The following is a 13,647-nucleotide window of genomic DNA, read 5'->3' as shown; positions in this document are numbered from 1 at the left end:
TGTGGAGACTCACACCTTACCTTAGAGGACTAAGATTTAGATTTAAACTAGGATGGTGCGGGGTAGCTCCACCACTAGCAGACAATCATAAGAAAATGAAGCATGGGGACTCACACCTAATCTTAGAGGATCAAGATTTATATTTAAACTAGGATGGTGCCACATGGGGCTTACTCCAACACTAGCGGATTTAGTTATAAGGAAAGGAAGCTTAAGTGTCGGGACTCACACCTAACCTTAGAGTACTTAGATTTAGATTTAAACTAGGATGGTGCCACGGGAGGCTCGCTCTATCACTAGCAAATTTAGTCATAAGCAAAGTAAGTCTAAGTGTGGGGACTCACACCTAACCTTAGAGAACTAAGATTTAGATTTAAACTAGGATAGTGCCACGGGGGTTTTGCTCCACCACTATCGGACGATCATAAGAAAATGAAGCACGGAGACTAACACCTAACTTTAGAGGACCAAGATTTAGACTTGAAATAGTGATCTATCCCAAACAAGGAGATTTATATAATTAGATCTGGACAACTACCCAATCAACCAAAATTCCTAAGAAAGGATGCCCCTCGAGATTTCTTACAACAATCTTGAGAATAAAGTGAAGAGTTGAATGGGAGATCTATCCCAAATAAGGAGCATATAGGATACCATGAAAATGGGTTTACACGTAACAACTATTTTTAGTTGGAGCATATAGGGAATCATGTGGAAGTGGGTTTACTCTTAATGGATATTTTTAGGGTCTTGATGGAGCATATAGGTTGCCATAAAAATGGGTTTAAACCTAACAACTATTTTTAGGGAAATGGAGCATATAGGATACCATGAAAATGGGTTTACACCTAATGGCGGTTTTTAAATGACAATGGAGCATATAGGACACTATGATGAAGATGGGTTTACATCTAACTGTTTTGGGTTAAGTCGAAGCATATAGGAGACCATGATGAAGATGGGTTTACACATAATGGCTATATTTAGGGTCTTGATAGAGCATATAGGATGATGAAAATGGGCTTAAACCTAATGGCTATTTTTGGTCGGAGCATATAGGATACCATGATGAAGATGGGTTTAGTCCTAATGGCTTTTTTTTTGGGGCCTTGAAGGATCATATAGGATGTCATGAAAATGAGCTTAGACCTAATGGCTATTTTTAAGGAAACGGGACATATATGACGCCACTTGAACTTTTCACTAAGCACACTTGTACAATATGTATGTGTCCTAGGAATTGAAATGCATTGTTAAATATACTGAATTTACTCCCTTCGATTAAATATTTTTTCGTACATTTGTGCTTCTTTGCATGGTTATTGAAAAATGTCTTTGGTCCTAGTTGAAGCTTCTATGAGATGGGCATGTGGAGTTTGGTATCACGTACCTTTATGAATATGCCACATCCTACCATCATAAAAAATTGACATTATAATATCTTTATGAGTGATTTTTGTTTAAATATCACTCATAAAGATATTATGTTGTTGTTGTTATGAGTGATATTGGTTTCTATCATGATTTACGTTAGTTTTCTTTTAGAAGTGAATTGGAATAATAAAAAACAATGTGGGGACAAGACTAATGATGATGATGATGTTGTTGCATCCTATTTTTGAGGTGATTTTGGTCTAGTAATGTAAAATAAGCTTGTTTGTAAAGTTGCCAATTAAATTCATCATACTATAAATGGTTTGAAACCTGTGCATTTTTTAATGAAATTGCAAAAAAATGGATTTCCACATTTGTATGCTCATTTGTCACAAAGTTGGGTAACAATTCTGTGTTTTTTGTGTGCAATGTACTTCTGACACCCGATTCTTATCATTATTATCTCATTTGCACTTGGTGATGGAAGGGATGTGGTTAAAGATGCATGCCATGCAATTACGTTGAACAAGTGCTATTCAACCACAGTGGGATGGGGTAGGAGCAATGTTTGGCTTGTCTCCATTCTAATCTTTGCGTTCACAACGTTCGAATCATGAAAAAAACCATTTTGCAATGCAGGGATAAACTTGCATGCATCAACGCCTCTCTATACCTCGTAGTTGTGTGAAGCTTGGTGCAGTAGGTATGCCCTTCAAGTGGCAAGCTACCTTAATTAATTTAATATATTTAGATTCGTCAACACATTGCAGTTTAGATTGAACTGCTCATTTAATGGTTTTCTGATTCCATTTTTGGATAGTACTTTTAGTTCATATAACATATGCAGCCTTAGAATTGTAGCAAGATGTTTTCTTTGGGTGAATTATCCATCTAATTATGCATTGCCATGAGCAACATTTTTCTTTCTACCACCATTTCCATTAACAATACTAGGTTATTCTATGTTGATTTTAGTAATATTTAAGAAGAAAAATATTGGAATTCTATATTGGTTTTACTGATGTATAAGAAAACTTGACATTTTTGTTTGTTGCTTGAAACTGTTGATCTTATGGTTTGAAACACTTAAAAGCTTTAGAAAGACTGGAAGTATTGTATCATTAGCCCATATCAGCATCTGTCTAATTTTTTTTATGCATTAAATTTTGACCAATGACCTCCATTTTACAGGGGCAAGGACAGTCTGATGCATTTGACTGTCCAGAGCTGGCTATTGTGGCTCATGAAGTTGGTGAGGTTAAAAGATGGATGCTCCAATGCCAAGCTTATGTGCAACCTTTAGTTGGTAACCTTGGTTCTTTGTTCATGGAGCTCATAAAGGTATGTTAATTTGACCCCAGCACTGTCTCGTAGAGGATAATTATTTGGCTAAGATTCTGAGATAAAGTTTCTATGGTTTGTCAGATCAAGGAATCCCTTCATAAAGCATTGTCAATATATGGGAGTTTGAATGGATCCAGGGCAAAATCATTCTGCGTTTGTTTCCCCTATGATTCTGAAAGTGATCGCGAGTATACATGCATGACATGTGAGGACCGGTAAGGTACTTTTCCTTTTTTGCTATACAGGACATTGCTCAAGTTTCTGTTTTAGGTCATTTATTTCAGTATGAGATAAATTTTATGGAATTTCTTTTGCTTGAGCCTGGTAGAGATTCCTCATAAGATGGCTTAACTTAGTGCAAGCACTGGTTTGAGAATTGGCCTCTTTGTAGGGCGAACACCATCCTGGCAGGTTGACATTCTTCATGGATAATTGTGTAGGAGCATATTGGATTGACACAGAATATATATATATATATATATATATATATATATAACATTTTTTGTTAGTAAATAAATATGGTACCAAACAGGAATCATGTAAGGCTTGTTTTTTTGTGTTTGAGATTAATGATTATTTACAGAGGAATAGCTTTATATGTATTCCTTTCAATAACACCTTTCCAAAATCAGCATCCAAATTGCGTTGATTCATCTACTGGTAGGTTATTTCTACTTCTCAGTTTTGTTTACATGATATCAGTAGGGCTATTTATGGTGCTCCACTTGACTTGTTCAACGCATGCTTTCCTATTTCATATGCCATAAAACGTTTACTTTAATTTATTAATTCTTCTTCAATGCCTATGATTGATGTGAACTTTTCGGACAGGTACCATTTTGCATGCATGAATGATGACTGTGTATGCCCATTCTGCATTAACACGAAAAGTGGAGGTATTCAAAATGGAGAAACAGCATTGGTAGGCACTACCTATCAACTTGCAACGTATGTCAATTTAATCGTTTTTCTTACTTGTCTGATATTCAAACTCTCTTTCAGATTTGTCAAGGAAATCGTCCTGAATTGAAGTCTTTTGCAAAGCTTGTTACTGATGCACAGGGTTTCTATCCAGGGTATAGAAATGTTTCATCTCTATTTTTGTTTATGTTGTATTTTTGGCGGATCAGTAGTAAAAATAAGCTGTGCGCAACAGTATTTTCTTGCCTTGAATGGTTCATTCCTTGATTTCAAGCAAATTTGGGATTGAAATGTATTTCATGGGTTAGGTGGAAATTGTTTTTATTTAGGTTCTTATTTTTTTGAAAGAATTAGAAGGGAGAAATGAAAATGAAAATGTAATGGAAATATTAAAAGAATAGAATTGGAATTAGTTTTCTTCCACTTGCTTGGTGGGGAGAAATTGAATGATTTTTTTTTTAATCTTTTTTGTTTAGTTGATGAGATATTTAGTGTTTTTTCGTGTGAAGAGGGGTCATGTAACGCACAAAATTGACCTAATGATTTTTTGTTCTTGTTTTTCACTAGATTTGGATAGGAAATTGTCAATAGTAAATCATTTGTTCTCATGTCTTTTGTAAAGCCCAATTATCTTTTAATTACATTGGAATCACGTACCCAAAAATGGAATATTGTAGTAAACTTTCAAAACATGATTTTTTTTTACGATGTGATAAACCTCACTAAAATTGATAATGAGTCAATTTTGTGCGAGTCTTACTCGACTAGAGCTCAAAATTATCATGTTTAGCTTAACTCATAATTGTTTCCGGTTAACTAAACATTTTAAAATGTTTTAAGTTGGAGAGATTGAACTTAGTACTTCTTGCATTAACTATAAAACACTAATCAAATGGACCAACAATTACTTTATTATTATAGGAAATATATTTAATATACAATGATTTTGAGTGAATCGAATAGAACCTTGTGTTAGGTACCTAGAATCAAAATAGTTTTCAAGCTAAGTACCTTTGCTTGAAACTCAAGTCAAACCTTATTTGAGCTTTTATTCAGTTGAAAGATTGAGTGAGTTTTGAGTTTTGGATATTTTTATCACCCTTAAACATTACATGCTTTGCTAGTCGTGCAAATTGAAGAATGGGAAATCATCCTTGTAAAAGATATATTCTAGATTCGTATATCAAATGAGATAAGCATTCATGAAACTATTATAAGATATATTAATGATGCTTGACGATAGTTTTTTGTAATTTACAAATTTTTTGCTTATTTTCTATAGATTCTATTGCTGAGAAACAATAGAATGGAGGTTAGAAATTGTGAAATGGGCAAAATAGGATTAAGATCACAGTTACAAGAATGTATATAGGATTCATATAGCTGCATTGATTGCCTAATGATGATGCTATAATAAAGATCAGAAATCCCAATAATAATATGAGTTCATGCTTAAGAAAACTTGCAAATGTTGGGAGATATGATGTTTCTTGTCCTTTCTGGTTTGTTTTTTGGCTTGGTCATGAGATAGGATATGTGGTAGAAAATATTTATGCTGCCAGTTTGGTAAAAATTTTGCTTTAGGTAGTGAAGAAAATGTACTCTCAATTCAAGAGGACTGTTGTGGGGTACCAGGTGTTATTCTTCTTATTAGACGTCCTCTTCATATGTTATACTTTTATTTTGGGCATTGGATTTTAGGGCTTTGCATCACCTCTATCTTCCTGATGATTTTCTGATGTTTTGTATTGAATTCATGTTTTATGTTAGAAAGCATCAGCTTGTGCGTTAAAGCATTTTGAACTTAAAGCAACCCCTTCATGCTCAACTTGTGGGTGATGTTCGTATTCTTAGCATCTCGTTAAAGATCTTGATTCAAGATCAACTGATCAAGCTATTTGATAGCCCTCAAATCCAAAGATAAGCACCAATTCCTGTTACAGAGGGCTTCATAATGTTAAGTGGATCATGCTTTCCACTTTGCAGATGTTAATTGCATCTTTTGGATGCCGACTTTAATCCTAATGGCTCTAACTTAAGTTCAAGTCAGGGATATCTACACAGAAGTAATCACATAAACAGATATTTGTGCGGATTTTTATTTAATTTTATTATTCCTGGTGCAATTAATTTTTAAAATGATTCGGATCAACTGAAAAAAAAATTAATCAGAAGTAACCTCTATGAAGATTTGGTAGCTCAGTCATTGATATGTCGTGTTGTGAGTATGCTTGTGTCTAATTTGAGGATACTGCTATGGTAAAACAATTATTGGCTTACATTAAAATGAATAATCCTATGATGCATGGACACGGACATGGCGACACGGACACGACACGGACACGGGACACGTCTTTTTTTTAAAAAAATAGGACACGGGTACGGCGCGGACACGGCAATACATTTTTTTATATAGTGTATATAAATTAATGTAATATCATATTAAAAATGGCAAACAATAATAAATGAATGACATGATAACTTGTCTAGCTTATAATATAAAATATTTAGTATAAAATACCTAATACAACCACAAAAATATAAGCAAATAATCACTTACTACAACATCAAGCATTCAAGCTTCAACTACTAGGATTAGCTTTAGAGGTTTGTTTTTGGCCCATCATCATTGAATATCACTGCTTTCAACTCTGATTCAACAAGAGAAAGATTTGTAATTGTACAAAAAGAGAGGAGATGAAAATACCTTCACTGCCAAAGAAATGAAAATGAAAATATTCGATGAATGGGTATTAAATGCAGAAGTTGATTTGGTGTTGTGGATAGGAAATAAAAAATTTAGTTTAAATCTTGCCAAACATAAGAAATTATATTTTTAAAAAAATTATAAAATATTTAAGATATGCGTGTCCAATTAGTTTTTAATATTTTTTTAATCGGACACATTTTCGGCGTGTCCGACACGTGTCAGAGGAGTGTCAGACGAGTGTTGTATCGGACACGGTGTTGGACACTGCACGCTTCTTTGAGGAGAAGTGTCGGTACATCATAGGAATAATCTGAACAAACTTGGTGTGCATAGAAATTGGAAATGCATCAAGAAACAAAATGGTTGGCTTTTTAGATTTCAATTCCAAGTGGAGTTTATGTGAAGAAATTTGAGTGTTTCTCCATTCATTGATAATCCTGTGTTGAATTGCACTAGTTCGTGTTTGTGACGTGAGACCAAGTTCTTTTTCTTGGAGAATATCCTATTCTTCATATCCACTTCCAAAACAATGGCCTTGTACACTGCCTATTAGCAGTGACTATTGGTCTTATTTGGACAAAAAAATTGTTTCTTTTATTCTTTCGTTTAAAAATTCCCGAGGCCGTTGCATTTTCTTTTCTAGATTATAACCTTTTTCCTGTTATCTTCTCAATGTTTTCCTTTTGTCTTCTTCCTGCAATAGCATTTCTTATTTAGAAGTACTCTAGGTTACTTCAGTATGCATGCTAGAACCCTGTAACCAATCCAATATTTAATTTTGTCGGATCATCTAATGATAACTGGTTTCAACCCTGGATATCCTTCTGTCTCACCAGGTGCTATACTACTTTCTTTATGATGTTGCGTGTGACAGAGGTTGACGTGTTCTTGATACTTAAATGCATTTCATATATTCTAAGGATTTGAGGCTAATTATCTTAGAATCTTTGGAGTCTTGCATTTCCGTAAGATTGCACATGCCATGTCTTATTTCCACCATACTAGATTTTGAAATGTTATCACTTCTATCCATTCAACTTGATTTTTATAACTAATTGTTTAACAGAATTGAAGAGGTAACTGTGGTGCAAGAAATTTTTAAGCTTGCTAAGGAGTGCCAATCCAATTTATCTCGAGTGGTAGATCATGCAAATACTCATTACAATGATTTCAATCTCATCTCGGAAAACCTTGTGTGTGCTTTGAAGGTAATTTTTCTTGCTGTTTCAAACATAACATGCGTGTTTCTTTTTATCATTGTACTATTTTTTATTATTGATTGTTCTTTTCTTGTCTGCTTAATCAACTGTGGCATATATATTCATCTTTTCATGTCTAAGGTGTGACTTTTTTCACAGGCAACTGCAGTAGCTGGTTTATATGATCACGATGGTGGTCACAACCTTCAAACTGCCTTGTCTAGACATACATGGAAAGTCAGAGTTAAGAGATTACTGAGTGGAGTGAAAAAAACAACTCTGCAGCATATTCAGCATCTTGAAAAAGAGGTATAAGCGTTACAGTAAAGAGTCTTCGGACTCTTAACATGCTTCGGCAGTATTTTCTAATGAAATATTAATCATTTTCTATGACAAAGCAGTTTCAAATGTGTTTTTCGATTTCAATTGTATTTCATGTTCAATTTAACTTTGAGTGTCAGATATTTGGGCCAGCCATTTGTCAATAAACTTGTGGTTTCACTTGTATTTTTTTGATTAATTTTTATTGTGATGTTATGAATTTGTTTAATGCCTTTCATTTAATAGTACTACCGTTTTTTTAAGTCCTAATTTTCATATAAAAGTTTACTGTACATTACTGATCATATAATTGCGATTATTATAAAATGATGGCTGTTAACGCTGTTATTGCAGGGTCTAGAGATGGGGATACCACATAAAGATCATTTCTTGTTGGAAATAGCAGAATTAAAGCAGATTTGTTTGCATTGGTTAGATATGGCAAAGAAGGTAATGATACATGACTGTCAATCTTTATTGTTTGAAGTACTGGCATAAACATGATAAGTAATGCTGGAAGATAGCGCAAAATATTGCTCATATGTGTGTGTATATATATATAAAGAGAGAGTGAGTGGGATGAGAGACTCAAGGATGATAGCACATTATATAGAAGCCTTCTATTTCACCAATCAAAGCTACCCACTTCAGGCAAGGTACCATAAATAATTCATGTATGGTTAAAGTTTCAACTCAGCCCATTACAGTTCATGTTAATAAATTTAGAATTTAGATTTAACTCTACAATTAGAATTGACGTGAAGAGTTGAATGGATACCAACTATTAGACTTTTTTGCCATGTTATTGGTGTCCTTATCGTACTAATCCTTGCTTCACTTCCTGCTTCCTATCTCTTGTTATTGCGACCTCTGTTGTTAAGTTGCTTTCTGCTAATGCGTCTTTTTCTTGCTGCTCGTTTGATTCCTGTTCTCCAGTTCTGACTGCCCACTATTATGTTTCCTGCTGGTGTTGCTGCCTCCAGTTCTTCCTCTCCAGTATCCCCGTGTTCACGCTACTGTTTCTTGCTATTGCTACTGTCACTTCTGATATCCTAGTACCCACAATATTTTTCTCTCTATTATAATTGTGTTGCCTCTGCTATCCTGCAGATTGCATTACTATTGCCTTTTGTGTTTTTCTATTTTGGCCTTGTTGGTCCTCTGCCTGTGTTGTCACTTATAATTTTTTTTTTGGAGTTTTTTTATGGAATCCAAATCCTGTCATTCTCAAAGGACGTATTGAAACTTATTGTATTTAACTTTTTTTTTTTTTTTGAGGGGATGCTGGGAGGCTGTCGAAATTAGAGATCAATTCAACTTGAATTTTAATTGATTAGTTTGATTGATTAATCAATTGATTTAATTAAAATTAATTAATTAAAATGAAATTGATTAATTAAAAAGAATGAAATTAATTGGAATTAATTAATGAAAGATTAATCGACTGAAATTTAATTTCAATTAATTAACAACAAATTTAATTAATTGAAATGAATTAATTAGTATCACTTAATTAATTAAACCTAATTAATTGATTATTCAAAGATAATTGAAGTCAATTGATTAATTAAAATTAATTAATTACTTAAAACTAATTAATCAAAATGAATAAATTAATTAAAATTAATTGATTATGAAATTAAAATAATTGATCAAAATTAATTAATTAAAATTTATTGATTAATTTAATAAATCCGGGAGCAATAAAAAGTTAAGAGAAATTAAAATCCGTGAACGATTTAAAAATTCGAGAGCAATGAAATTTAAATTTCATTGGTTGAGTAAAATAAAAAAAATTAATTAATTAAATTGATTAATTAATCAATTAATGTGGAGAGAGCCACTTTAATATGTGAGGATTTTTTGTTTAAATAATATAAATTAATAAAAAAAATAAAGTAGTTTTCACTTGTCAATATATACAACTCAACACTGAAACTCTCAAACAATACTGCTCTCCAAACCCTGTACAAACAACTCTCAACTCAGCACAATAATTCTTAAACACGCCGCTCTGCAAACCCTCTAAACTCTCTAGCATAAACACAAAACTTACAAACTCTCAACTCTGAATCAACATGAGCTCTTGCAACGAGCAAATAAAATTAATTAGCATTGAAATAAAATTGTTAAAGGTGGAAAGAGAACAAGTGCTACACTAAGCTATTGACATATAGTAGCTGAAAGTAGAACACGCTATTGGTAAATTAACTACTAGTGCAGTTTACGACAATGAAAAAAAAAAGTAAGAACTATAGAAGAAGCACTAGGGTCACACAACAACAAGTGTGGAGCTAGTAAATAATTGAAAATCACAGTATAGTGTCAAGCTAACAAACAATTGTTATCCACTAAAACAAACAAACAAAAAAATAATGGGTATCTTAGCCTAAAAGGCTAGGTTGTGGCACTAGGCTATTTCCAAAGGGAAGCAATAAAACTCGTCCTACTCAAATAACTAGACAACTTCTAATAGAAGTCATGAAACATATTATTTTGGAAAATTTCTAAATGAAATTTCAAACTCTCGAACAAAAGTTTAAGAGTATTTTAGTCTAAAGAATTAACTTGTAAGACCCACTTTCAAGTAATTTATAAAAGTTGCAAAACCTGTTATTTGAGATATACTCCCCTCAAATTAAATTTGAAGCAACGAGCATCTTAATCTAAAGGATTAGGTTGTAAGAATCACTTTTAGGCAACTTAGAAGGGGAAGGTACAAGACCTATCCAAATAATTAATTCCTTAGGCAGCCTTGTTGAAGAGCTAGGTTGTAATACCCGCTAACGGAATAGAGCTATAAGTTCCACTCCAAATCAAACCTACTTGCAACTTTAAGGGAGTCGTAAGACCTGTCAACCAAGACAATTGGTCAGCTTATCCTATAGGACTATGTTGTATGACCCACTACCGGACAACTTCTAAGTGAAGTCATAAGACCTACATTTTAGGAAAATTGCTAAATAAATTGCAATAACCCTAAACCCAATCTTTAATTAAATATGTATGAAAATTATTTAAGAAATAAATTAATTAAAATTTAATAAAATAATATTATTTTTGTAGACATCTATCTATGAAAATGTGGAAATGAAAAGTAGAATTTTATAGAGAAGTCATGATGATTTTCGATATGTGCGAAAAATAGGATATAATTTTTAAGATCAAATTTTCATCTCATCCATTTCAAATTTTATGTATTACATATATAGGGTGATTTTGATTGGTGAGATACTTTGGGAAAGCTTAATTTTTTAGAAGGTTTTTATATTTTGATTGATCAATTTTGCATTGTCTGGCATATTTGATGAAATGCTAAATCATTACAAAAAATGGCGAAACTTAACCCAATAATTTTTGCAGTGTGGATCATAATCAATGGTGTGTTCAGTTTGAAAATTACATAAAGAGGTAGATACTTGAATAAATTTGAAAGAGAATAATTAAAAGTTTATCTGATAAAAAGATTGTGAAGTTTGGTTGATAAAGATCTCTGAAATTCATAGAATCTTGAGTTCAACTTTGGCCTACATCAATAAACCCGACCCCTTAGCTTGAGAGAGAGATAATTGTAGGAGTGCGCGAAGAGAATTAAGTAATATTTTGCTTATTGAGCTGTGATGGGCTTTTAAAAAATTTGTCAGCTGATGCTTCATGTGGCCCTTGAAAGTTTGGCTTAAATTCGAACCAAGTCAACAACTTATTTCAGTTACTCAGTGGTATCTAGCTAATCGATATTTGCCTAACTAGACTATCTACAACTTCATGTAGGTTGCGTCTGATTTCGGAGAAATTGCATTGAGCAGAGTGTTTGAACTGATAATTGAAGGAGAAGCTTTGCCTGTCCAATTCGATGAGGAGATGAAGGTAGCTAGTAATAATAATGCAGCTTGTATATCATTTGAGTTCATTAGCTGATATGTTTTAATTAATGCAGTTATTGAAAACCCGTAGCATACTTTATTGCATATGTCGGAAGCCTGATGACCACAGACCCATGATTGCTTGTGACCAATGTGATGAGTGGTACCATTTTGATTGTCTCAACCTGCGTGAAGCACCTCGCAAGACTTTCCTTTGTCCAGCTTGCAAGCCATTTGATGGAGAATTTATCTCTCTTCCCAGTCCTGTATATTATGAAGAAAGGTATGCTATTGGTAAAATCTATGATTTTATTCTTATTCTACAGATTATTCCCTCTTCCATGTTATTGGTATCGCTGATGGAAGTTCTGTGCATCTTTTAAATTCAAGAAATAATTGTTGCTTTTGGCCTTGATGTTAAAGAGGAAATGTGACTTGCATGAGAGCTTTTTAGCATTACAAATCCAAAAAGCAATGCTTCACTTTTCTTGAAAACTTATTTTTGATTTATCTATATTGAGAAACCATCCTAAAAGGTCAATTTTATATTTTCTTCATACTTCCTCTTTCCCAAAAATCATCCTATTGCACATTCCATTAATTTCAATCCTATTGAGAAACCATCCATTAAGTTTGTGTCTTACCTCTTTTGTTGTTGGTTGCTTCTGAGTCATCCGGATGGTTTTGGCATTTTGAGTTGGAGTGCTTGCCGATTGGAGGGCTTGGTGGTTTTGGCTGGCTTGGATTTGGTTTTAGGGTTGCGTGGATTGTTTGGACTATATGATGAGGCGCACTTCTGCACTAACCCAGTGTCGTCTTAGTTGCCGGCAACCTTATTGCTTCAATTTTGATCGGCTGTTATCTTATGATTGTGGGTTGATGTAGTTTAGTATGGTGCTACTTTGGGAGATTTGCTGCATCCAATGGATGGCCCTTCCTTGGTAGCTGGGTGGGTGCAGGATCTGCTTTTCGAACTCCGAATGGCTTTCATTGTTCTTTTTTTTGTGGCCTTTAATTTTTTCTCCTATTGTTTTTGGAGTTTTCTTTCCAAGCATTGTATTTGTTGCTCGTCTTATCTTGGGCTGTTGTAGTTTCCTTGGTATGAATGAAATTTGGTTTAAAAAAAATTAATTTCAATCTAACAATTTGTTTCCTCGAAGCATATTCAACTATTTTAATATAATTTGCAGATCAAGCAATGATGGAGAACCTAAGACTCCAGCTTGTCATGAATCCAAGCGGAGGAAACGGACTGGAAAGGTTGGCTCTTGTTTGGAAGGAAATATTGCAGATACTGTTGACCAAATGAACTTTCTAAAATGTTGCAGCGAAATTGATCATTTGTGGAGAATGAAAAGGAGGCCTCTCCAAAGACCATCTAGAAAGCACAGTAATTTACAGAGCCTTTATCAGTTGTTGCCATTCTCAACATGTAACTAGATGAGCTAATTTATTTTTATTCCATTGTTTCTATTCAATTTTATGCCATTCATAAGCTACATTTTCAATAAACAATTAGGTTATTATCTTTGAATCATCATGGATTAGGAAAAACAATTTAGAGTACTTCATATTGTTAGAAAAACAATTTTCCCCTATAGAGTGCCTATTTCCTTATTACCATTTTGAACATCTTGCTGAATTTGTTCAGTTTTTCGTTTTCTTCTTTCTTTCAAAGATGAAAAAAAATAATAATAAAAAAAAAACTCAATATTTATCTTATTGAAGCAATTTGAGAATATATGATTGTTTTACTTGATTATTTTAAGATGTGAAATAAATATTTTTTTACAATTTATGTATGACATAAGATTTGCTCCTTTGGCTTTCAAAATTTTGAACAGTATTCTTTTTAATTCATTTTATGAGTATTTTTAATCAGATGTAAATATTTTAATTTTCTATTTTAGTATTA

General features: G+C 33.1%; 1 protein-coding gene across 2 annotated transcripts in view; it reads left to right on the top strand.

Moving 5' to 3' along the window:
- LOC110102954 (lysine-specific demethylase 5D) overlaps positions 1–13,364 on the top strand; it is a 104,345-nt gene extending 90,981 nt beyond the window's left edge. The window contains exons 24-33 of one of the 2 annotated variants that reach the window (XM_020831477.2): positions 2,566–2,715; positions 2,800–2,933; positions 3,550–3,640; positions 3,721–3,794; positions 7,416–7,557; positions 7,708–7,857; positions 8,224–8,319; positions 11,641–11,736; positions 11,807–12,015; positions 12,923–13,364. In XM_020831477.2, the coding sequence (XP_020687136.1) occupies positions 2,566–2,715; positions 2,800–2,933; positions 3,550–3,640; positions 3,721–3,794; positions 7,416–7,557; positions 7,708–7,857; positions 8,224–8,319; positions 11,641–11,736; positions 11,807–12,015; positions 12,923–13,172 (1,392 nt within the window). In that variant the 3' untranslated portion in view covers positions 13,173–13,364. Of the gene's footprint in view, positions 1–2,565; positions 2,716–2,799; positions 2,939–3,549; positions 3,641–3,720; positions 3,795–7,415; positions 7,558–7,707; positions 7,858–8,223; positions 8,320–11,640; positions 11,737–11,806; positions 12,016–12,922 lie in introns of those variants that run through there. The other variant, XM_028695408.1, reaches the window with a different exon arrangement.
- Positions 13,365–13,647: the final 283 nt, after the last annotated feature.

Source organism: Dendrobium catenatum, unplaced genomic scaffold (genome assembly GCF_001605985.2).
Source record: "Dendrobium catenatum unplaced genomic scaffold, ASM160598v2 fragScaff_scaffold_631, whole genome shotgun sequence".
In the NCBI taxonomy this organism is placed as follows: Eukaryota; Viridiplantae; Streptophyta; class Magnoliopsida; order Asparagales; family Orchidaceae; genus Dendrobium; species Dendrobium catenatum.
The sequence above is the reverse complement of the archived record's forward strand: the minus strand, read 5'-3'. Positions and strand labels throughout refer to the sequence as shown.